The 10,552-nt window shown below is 41.2% G+C and overlaps 1 protein-coding gene across 1 annotated transcript in view; it reads left to right on the top strand.

Moving 5' to 3' along the window:
* Nucleotides 1–2,368: 2,368 nt before the first annotated feature.
* cpm (carboxypeptidase M) overlaps nt 2,369–10,552 on the top strand; it is a 29,807-nt gene continuing 21,623 nt past the window's right edge. Inside the window, exons 1-2 of the mRNA XM_008305530.1 lie at nt 2,369–2,531; nt 4,926–5,023. Coding sequence (XP_008303752.1) covers nt 2,369–2,531; nt 4,926–5,023 — 261 coding nt within the window. The remainder of the gene's footprint in view (nt 2,532–4,925; nt 5,024–10,552) is intronic.

Raw genomic sequence — 10,552 nt, 5'->3', positions numbered from 1 at the left:
CCACCTGTCAGGATCGTATTTATCTCTCAGGTGTTTGGGTCAAAGCTTATTTATGAGTTATACAAACCTGCAAACAGAACACGTCTGAGTAAATTCATTCAAGTTATCCAGAATCTGACTGAAAACGTGACCTTCTAGCAAATTGAGCAAAAGATTAACTCCAAACATCTTCCAGGAATGCCGTCGATGGTGAACATTAACAGACTAACGAGATTTAAATCCGACTCAGCTAAGATGAGACCAAAAGGAATCAACCAATCAAAAGGCAACAAGAGACTCAAGTCGACTCAAACTTCTGTCTGAGTTCACGGAGATCATTTTTTAAAAAGCAGATCCACAACTTGTGTCTAGAATCTGACAGCAGACTGTGAAGCCGACAGCGTTCCTCCGCTGAGCCGCTGTAATTATCCTTTCACGAGTCAACATTCCTCGACAGCAGCTCGGACGAACCGAGACACAGACGGAAAGTTTGTGCTCGAAGAAACGAGGATCTGACGTGATAAGAAAAAACGGTCCAGTTCCATCTGGATCCATCAGGTTCCTACGTTTCAGTGCAGCTTTTGATGCTCTGAAGCTACTTTCTCGATCTTTTCCTCCCGATAGTTCTGCTTTTACGAGTCGACAGAAGATCGTACGATAAGCAGCGACTCCATCGATGCCCTGAAGCAGACATCAGCGATTAACATGTCAGAAAACACACGAGTTACACTGAGCTGACACGAAGGAGGTTCAAAATATGTAGACATGAAAACTACTGTACCAGATGTAAAATATATAGAAACATATAGAAACAGATTCAGATGAAGGTCAGAGAGAGGTCTCACAGTGCAGATTAAGGAATTTATCAAAAGTTGTTGCATTTATCGAGCATTTCATTTCATTTCTGTCTTGTCCAACCAAAAAATTCAAAGATATTTAGTTTTTTTAATATCATTACTGGGTTTTTTGCCTTTATGTTAGTGCAGTAGAGACAGACAGGAGAGACCTGCAGCACAGGGTTGTGAGTGGGAGTCGAACCCACGACCACTGCATTGTGGAGCTATAGCCCCTGTTCAGCTAGGTGAGCTATAGGGCTACGGCTAACGCTAACGCTAACCCTAACCCCGATATTTAGTTTTCTGTCTGATAAGAAAAGCAGTAAATCCTCTTAATTGTGTCGCTGAATCAGAAAATCTTTCTGAATTTTCACGAGAAAAATCACTAAAACGACGGTTTAATGAAGGATTGAAGTTCAGTTCTGCTGACGGGATGGAACCAGAACCAGTCATCTGGTTGTCGGTACCGACGCCACCGATTTTCTACAAATTTCAGGCCAAAAAAGACTTTTCATGACTTTCTTTTATGACACGTTGATGAGTGAACATAGCGTACTTACCAAACAGTTTTGGCTAAAATGTAAGAAGCTCCATCAGTTTACATTTAATCCAGTTGGCTCAAGTAGGATTTGTCGGTTTATTTACAAGCTAACGCACAAACTTTCTGAACCTTGGTGGAGCCATGTTCTTTAAATACGCCAGAGTTTCTTCTAGTCGTCATGAAGCTGGGATGTCCCAGTTAGGAACGTCTGGTTCCCGATCCAAACCCAATCCTTTAATGTTTCTGCTGATCGCCGATAACGTTCTCCAAGATAATACCTACTCCAGGTATCGTAGATTAGCTGTAGGACCTGGTTGGAGAAAAGAAGAGATGGGAAAACCCAGAGCGTTGTAGTAGTAAAGCTAATAAAGGAGACAGAGACTTCCATGTTGACCTCAGGCCAGAAAACCAGCGATAAATGATGTTGGGTTGCGTAAGTTAGCAATCTTGTATCCCAAAGGAACATCTGAGGATCTTTCTTGTGGCTTTTATTCACATTCCTTATTAAAACCGTCTCACAGTGAAGTTCTTGGGATTGACCCCAGTTCAGTGCCCCAGACATCCCTACAACAACCAAACCATGTTCTACTGCAGCAGTTTATAGGCCTCAGTGGGTCGTCTTTTATGTATGTTCTGACCACAAGAACCGGGTCGTAGAACCTCTTTCACTGTGATGTTGAAGGGAGATAAGAGCCCCTTCTTCAGGGTGGACACCGATCTTCTCAATGTTGGACTCAGATAGAAGTCTTGTCCTTTTTTTAAACATTAAAATTCACTGTACACACCAACATGACAAACCTCCAGAGTTGTGTTTCCAACGAGCCCAAAGAACTGGAGTTCTGTCCAGTAGCTGCTGGTTGTGGTTTGGTGTCAACGTTAACGTCAAAGTTGTTGGATTTTGTTGGAAAACTAAAAAATGGCCGATTAAAGTCCTCAACACGTCCAACATCCGCCTGAAGAGCATCAGACTTTCAACTTTTTGTGTTTTCTTTCTGCAGGTCACGCTGCAGAGATGCCACCGCTCCTCTTCGTCCTCGTCCTCCTCTTCCTCACGCCCGCCTCCACGCTGGACTTCCGGTACCATAGCAACCAGGAGATGGAGCAGTACCTGCTGCAGGTCAACGCCTCCAACCCCGACATCGCTCACCTGTACAGCATCGGCCAGTCCGTCTTAGGTAACGACACACCTGCTGCTACTTCCTGTCCGACCCGCTGCGTACAAATGGGCGAGAATACAGATAGATACAGAGATACACTGTAAAAAATATATTGGTTAACAATTTACAGATTTTCCTGTTTTAATAAATGACAGAAAACAACTGAAATCACATTAATTTACATGTTAACCGTAAAAAAATGTTTTTATAAATGATCATTTTTTTCTTTCACGTTTCACCGTTAAATTACAATATTTTTTCTATTAAACCAACAAAAAAATATAATTTTACAGATAATTGCCATTAGTTGAGAGAAAAAAATATTATAGTATTTTAAGTCCTAAAAAAAAACAACAACATTAAAAATCAGTATATTCTGTTTTGTAAATACTTAGACCAATATTTTCCCAGGCCTGGGATAAATAAAGTATTTTATATTCTATTCTATTTTATTCTATTCTTTCTTTACACAATTTCGAGGTTAAAAATCTAAATCTTATTTTACAGATATTTGCCGTTACATGATAGAAAAATGATGTATAGTGAATGTTAAATCATTTTTTAACTGTTGTTTTACAGATTTTTCCTGTTTTGTTAAATTTCTGATAATATTTAATTTAAAAAAACAACAGGAAAACGTATTAATTTCCAACAAAAAAAAAGAAAAACCCTCAAAATCTACATGATGTGCACATGCAAAACATTTTAGTATTCATTTGACATATTTTGAAAGGAAAGTGTGAATTAAGTGTTGAAAACATGTAAATTATTGTCCTAATTATTGAATTTGATAGTAAAATTACACAATTATTCTTTCTGTATCAGTCAGCAGAAAATATATGTTTATGTGTGACTGTAATATTGTAGTTTTACTGTATTTAAATATAAAACTATATATAATTATTTTACAGATATTTTCACCATATTGTCATGTTTTATTTCTGGTACTCTTGCTGGCAGCTTTTCATAGCTTTTCTTTTATAAATCTTTTTTTACAGTGTGTCTCTGAGCTTGTAAACACTCTGCAGGTTGTTTTTCTTTCTGCACCTGAAGCGTCAGAGTTTGAATTTCACACCAGCAGACGTGTGACTTCACCGGGACGGCGTCCGGTGTCAGTCGCCGCGGTAACCAGGACACTGACGGTGTGTCTGTCGGCGCGATGGTGTGATGCGACTGTTAGCGCCGGTTAATTTAATCTGGGACGCCCTAATCTGGCTAATCACACGCACACACACACGGCTAATCCGAGCTAATCCAGGACGCCAGCTGGCCGCCGTCCAGCCCCGTGTGTTTGTGCATTTCTGAGCGTCGTCTGTCGGTTTCTCAGGTCGCCGCCGATGCTGCAGACCTGCCGAGGCTCGCAGGTCCTCGTTCATTCACGTCTCTGCAGCGCGAGCTACAGTCGTCGTGTTTATCTGGAGACTTGTTGCGCCACAAAAAGTCAAACCTGCAGGCTTGGCTTTGCTGAAAACACAATCCGAGCCTCATGGCCGCCCAAACCCGTCTGTACATGTGGAGGGTTTACATAAACTTTATTATATCTTTATTTTTAGCCTTATTTTGTTTTTCTTCTCTTGCTTCTTTCAGGCCTCATTAGAATCTGGCTGCTGTAACTTATTAAGGGATCAATAAAGTTGATCTCATCTTAAAGCAGCATTTGATGTTTTTTCAAGTTTTATGCTATTGGGAAAAAATAAATAGATACGCTGGTCTGCTGTTTTGCTGTAAATCACAGGTGCAGAGAGTTTTCTTCCTGAAGGGGGCGGAGCCAACGGCAGCTTTACCTGCTCTGAGACCAGCAGGATGCTCACGATCACGGAAAAAATGATTATTTTGCAGCAATTTTAGCTTAAAAAAGTCAAGATTTTCTTTCATTTGCTGAAAAAGAAGCACAATACGGAACCTTAAAATGATTTTTGATAAAAGTGGCTCCGGTGGGGGCGCCGCTGTAGCTCACCTGGTTGAGCTGGCGTCCCGTATGCAGGTTCTATAATCCCCGACGTGGAGGTCACGGGTTCGAATCCCGCTTATAGGCCTTTTCCACAAGTCCGTCCCCCATTCTTCTCCCGACTTTCCTGTTTCTTTCTCAACTGCACTATCAAATGAAGGCAAAATGGCCAAAAAAAGTGGCTCAAGTAGCTTCTAAAAATGCCACTAAAACACCTGAACCAGTAAATTAATCTTTATGGATCAGGAACATTTATTCAAAGTCAGCGATGTGGGACAAATTCTACTCGATTACCCTGATTGAATTTCAAATGCAGCTTATTCAGTACCCGAGGTCTCGGTACCAGCAGTGGTGTCCTCGTATTTTGGTGTTTCGGTGTCATTCACAACACGAGACGCTAGAATTCAGACGAATGGATCGAAGCTGCAGAAGCGTCACTGATAACTCATGACTCTGTGTTTCAGGTCGGGAGCTGTGGGTGTTGGCTCTCGGCGTTCGTCCTCGCAGTCACACTGTCGGCATCCCGGAGTTCAAATATGTGGCCAACATGCATGGAAACGAGGTGAACGCACACACTTATACTACACAGGACGCCTCCCGGTTAACAGGAAGCCGGAGACTAAAGAGATCAACAAAAGCCTTTCAGAGTCAAACTCCCTCCATACAGTCCTTTGTGTGCAGACGACAGACTGTGTGGTGACCTGAATTATTCTGTGATGGAACCGGACGGGCCGCTGAGCAAACAGCCCGACATCACACAACACTGTAAAACAAATGTGTGGTTATGAAGTCAATGGAAGCTACGTTTTCCGCAACAGACAGGAAACACTCTGAATGCAGCTCAAACATTCGTCCAACAGCTGCCACGGCAAAGGAAAGCTAATCTCACATGAGGGTTTCCTCACGAATGTAAATCAGTGCTGTGGAAATGTCATTTCTAAGAGACAAGATTAGTTCAATTTAATGCTCGTCTTTGAAATAAAACTCAAGGAATAATGTCTGAAAGAGATAACAGCTAGCAAAAAGTCATAGATTATCACTAAAATAGCCAGTTAAAAGTAATGAATTAAGGTCTGAAGAGATAGCAGCTAGCTAAAAATAATGGATTAATGTCTGAAAGAGGTAGCATCTAGCTACTAGTCATGGATTATCACTAAAATAGCTAGCTAAAAGTAATGAATTAATGTCTGAAAGAGTTAGCAGCTAGCTAAGAGTAATAGATTAATGTCTAAACGCGATAGCAGCTAGCTAAAATAATAGATTAATGTCTGAAGGAGCTAGCTCAAAGTAATAGATTAATGTCTGAAAGAGCTAGCCACCAGCTACAAGTAATGTATTAATGTATGAAGGAGCTAGCTAAAAGTAATTTACTATGTTGGAAGGAGTTAGCGGCTAGCTAAAAATAATGGATTATCACTACAATAGTTAGCTAAAAGTAATGAAATAATGTCTGAAAGAGCGAACTAAAATTAAGAAGTCAATGTTTGAAAGAAATACCTAAAAGTAATAGATTTTGTCCTGAAAGAGCTAGCTAAAAGTAGTGGAATGGTGTCTGAATGAGCTAGCTAAAAGTGAAGGAACAATGTATGAAAGAGGTAGCAGCTAACTAAAAGTAATGTAATAATGTGTAAGACATTAGCAGCGAGCTAAAAGTAGTGGAATGATGTCTGAATGAGCTAGCTAAAAGTGAAGGAATGATGTCTAAGAGTTAGCAGCTAGCTAAAAGTAAAGAAATAATGTCTAAACCAGCTATCTAAAAGAAACTGATTATGTCTGAAAGAGCTAGCAGCTAGCTAAAAGTAATACGTTAATGTCTGACGGAAGTAGCACAAAGTAATGGATTAATGTTTGTAAGAGCTAGCAGTTAGCTCAAAGTCATGGGATGCGCTAACAGCTGAAACAAAACGTTCTTTCTTAAAGGATATAACGATGTGGGGGATATATTTGTATGTGTTACAAGAAAGAAATTGTATATTTCTATTATATTTATAGTCATGACATTAGCAGAAAGTTGGTCGAGCAGCAGAGACTGAAACATCTCACTGGAGAGATTCATGATCCCCAGGCGATGTATCGTCTGGATCTTTTTGCCTTCGCCTCCTGTAAAAGCTGACATGGATTTTATGACTATTTCTGACCCCGCCTTGCTTCGGTTTGCTGCTGCCTGGCGTTGAAATGCTGCGGGCTGCTTTTTCCTGTTTTGATGAGCTTTCACTGAAAGCACAATACTGGCTGTTTCATCGTATCTCAGAGCTTCCCAGAGGCTGAGATTTTACTTGTGTTGGGTGTAACCGATATGCGTGCAGAGACTCGCTGTTTAAAGTGGGCCACGTGTTGTTTTCTGAAGCTACTATTTACGGATGTTCCTTAAACACCTCCCTTAGGCCGCTGTGCCCAGAGAAGCCTCTAGTCTCCGCTCAGTTACTGCAGCCAATCAGACGCCTGTGAGACCAAACAGGAGTCAGAAATGATTGAAATAAAACTGAGCTGCTCAGAGGCATGCATATGGACCTGTTCAATCTCAGGTGCGATCGACGTCTATTAGCCATAGCATGCTAGCAGGGTTAGCCTTTAAAGCTGAGCAAACATATTAGAATCTGCACAGGTGCGTCGACAATATGGCTGCTTCCTCAGCGCTGACAAAGAGAAAAAAAGGCAGCGTTGCTTTGTGCAGCTGAAACTGGATTTAATGCAAGCAGGCAGGTTTATTTATGCAGCACCTCATCCTACATAAAGGCTATTTAAAGGCAGAGGGTGATTTCATCTATTTATAGGCTTTGCAGGTCACAATCTGGCGATGCAGCATCAGTGACGTATATTTCTTATTGACGTTTAAGCTTTTCTTTTAGTTTTCTCTTCTGCACTGACAGTGCACCGAGCCGTGACCCTATAACTGAGGGTGCAAGTAGTGACTAGAAACAGTTTTTCCTCGAGCAAGCAAACTGCGGGAGGCATTTCCTGCATCAGCACATTCGGCAGGAGTGAGGTCATCGCTGTGGGGAAATGTGTGACAAAACTGAAGCAGCAACAACAGACCAGATAAAGGTGCGTTCAAGGCGTGCAGGATGCAATAAATCGCAGATAATAATCACACTGAAAATGAATAGCGACGAGTTGAAACAATGAGTGTGCAAGCGAATGTGCAGCGTGATGGAAATGGCGAGCGGCCTCTGACCAGCATCTGGTTGCCGCGGCGACAGCGGACGGCCGATGGCGCTGCAAGTGTGCAAAAGTCAATGGAAATGTCCTTAAATAGACAAGTCACGCCTCGACACACACACAGTCAGCAAACAGAGTCGCTGGAGTGTGTCGGTTCAGAGGAAACGTCCTGGGAACAAAAAAAAAAAAAGGCCCCTTTCTCCTCCGAGTCCACGCATCATAACAGCAGGAATGTGCGCTTAATTTGAAAGTTGAAAAGGTGTCGTGTAGCGTTCATTGTCTGTTTCTGGTGTTGGTGCGAGCAGTTCCCAGCAAATAACTTTGTGTGTGACTGGAGTTTATTCCCCGTGAGGCCGCCGAGAGACTAAATAACCTCATTTATACCGAGAGGATGAGGGATTCTGGCAGCCTGATTGTATTATATCTGCTGTTTATATATATATATATATTTTTTATCTCTTTATATTGTCTCGCGCTCCACTCCGGTGGGTTCTTCTGCAGACTGAGGAGACTACGTGGAACAACTGTGAAGTGGCTGAACTGATATGACTAATAATAAAATACGTGATTTGATTTTAAAACATGGGGCCCGCTGTAGAGCAGAACAATAAATGTAAATATAAAAGCAGTTACAGGCTCAGCAGGTTCATCTGCACTAGTAATTGTAGAATGGTAGCGATGAGGTGACAGAAATGTGTTTAAAAAGTCTGAATATACAGTTTAAATAGTTAACTGAAGGTCATGGTTCATGTCTGAGACCAGAAAAGTAATAAATAGTGGAAATATTTAGCTGAAACTAATAGATGAATGTTTGATGTACATGTTTGAAATGGCTGAAAGTAAAGGATTGGAAATAACTGAAACTAAAGAATAAACAGTGGTGGGATCCTTTAGTAGAAAAATAAATGCATTAATGTCTGATAGAGCTAGCTAAAAGTCATGGATTGTCTGAAAGCGGTAGCAGCTAGCTCAAAGTTTAATGTTAGCAGCTAGCTCCTATGATTGGATTAATGTCTGATCGAACTAGCTAAAACTGATGGAACATGTCTGAGAGAGCTAGCAGCTAGCTAAAAGTTATTGACTAATATCTTAAAGTGCAATCTAAAAGGAGTGTGTTTGAAATAGCTAGCAAACAGTACTTGAGTAATGTCTAAACAAGCTAAAACTAAAGGTTTAGTGTCTGAGCGACCTAGCAGCTAGCTAAAAGTACTTGAGTTTTGTCTAAAAGGGCTAGCTAAAAGTCATAGATCATGTTTGTTAGAGCGAGCAGCTAGCTAAAAGTAATGGATTCATGATTGAATTAGCTAGCTTAAGGCAATGTAAAAATGTCTGACAGGACAAATTAAAAAGATTTAAAGTCAGAAAGACCTAGCAGCTAGCTAAAAGTTGAGTTATGTCTGAAAGGGCTAGCTAAAGGTAATAGATCATGTCTGATAGAGCTAGCAACAAGCTAAAAGTAATGGTTTCATGCTTGAATTACCTAGCTTAAGGTAATGTAAAAATGTCTGACAGGACAAGTTAAAACTAAAGGTTTAATGTTGGAGAGACCTAGCAGCTAGCTAAAAGTTATTGAGTAATGTCTGAAAGGGCTAGCTAAAAGTGCTGTATTATGTCCTGAAAGCGCTAGCTAAAGCTAATGGATTAGTGCTGGAAATTCTAGCTAAAACTAATAGAATATGCCCTTTTTTTTTTTTTTTTTTTACAAGGCCATTTGACGATGAAAATATTCATGTGGAAGGAGAAAGAGGAGAGAGCTAAAAGCTAGCAAGAACAGTTGAAACAACAAAACTTTATGGATAAATGGTAACTTGTTTACTTGTATGACAATATTATTCTTTGCTACCAGTGTCGGCTTTTTTAAAATAATTAACAGTGTTAACATACTAAATGAAAAGCCATATCATTGTGTAGACGTTCGTAGTCTCCAGAGGATTCATCCTACTGACTTTGTGAGCTTGATCTTGAACGTTTTCTCTGGTCTTGTACAATATCTGAACACCTTCTGAACAAACCGACAAATAACTTTGTGCGGACATTCGTGGTTCTCAGAGGATGAACCCTTATTAGCGTAGCAGTGGCTGTAGCGTCCACAAACCTTTGGCCGTTGAGCGTGTGCGTGAGCTTCATGCATTCTTCACTCATGTTGTGTTTTTCTCGGTGCTGTTTGTGTTGGCGTCGCCGCTACATCTGGCCTCTGTTAGGAATCATTGGTGTTCGGCGACGCTCGTACGACAGCCGGCAAACAGCTTCACCGTACATCCTCTGCAGAGAATGAAACCGGAAAGTTCAAGTGTGGATGTGTCTGTCGTCGACGCTCAGGTGTTCAGAAATGCCATCAGGTCGTCAGGAATGTGGTCTGTCTTGTTGGAAACTCATCACAGCTGCTGAATCAAGCAGACGTCTTGCAGCGACGCTAAGTCCTGCCTGACGCCACTCCTTCAATTACCGGCTCATTGGTCTCAGTCTGCTGCATTTGTGCTTTCTGCTTAGATTCACCTGGAGGCCTGTGTGTGGTCTTATCAAGGAATCGGTGCAGATATCAGCCACGTTAGCATCTCGCTCTGTTGTTGTTGTTGATCGTGAGCCAGGACGGTGTTTGTGAAATGTTTCGACAGAATGCCAGACGTGTGTTGTTGCTACCTGAGGTGTCGGACGATGCAGCGACACGAGGTTCACGTTTATGGATTAAAATGTTCCACTCGGGATAAATTCAGATATTTTTGTTGTCCTCAGATTTCAGCTAACACTCTACAAAACTCTGACATGTTTCATACTTTGACTTATATCAGCAAAACTAAGGCTGATGCACTGATTTAGGACAGTTTAAAACCACAGATTTTTACAGAGATCCATGGCTGTAGCTCGCTCTCAGCCAACAAAGTCTTGTTTTGGGCTCTTGTGGCATCAGTAGAAATCCTTTTTTTCATTTATT

Source organism: Stegastes partitus, unplaced genomic scaffold (genome assembly GCF_000690725.1).
Source record: "Stegastes partitus isolate 25-593 unplaced genomic scaffold, Stegastes_partitus-1.0.2 Scaffold2538, whole genome shotgun sequence".
In the NCBI taxonomy this organism is placed as follows: Eukaryota; Metazoa; Chordata; class Actinopteri; family Pomacentridae; genus Stegastes; species Stegastes partitus.
Note: the sequence above shows the minus strand (reverse complement) of the source record. Positions and strands in the feature narration are given on the sequence as shown.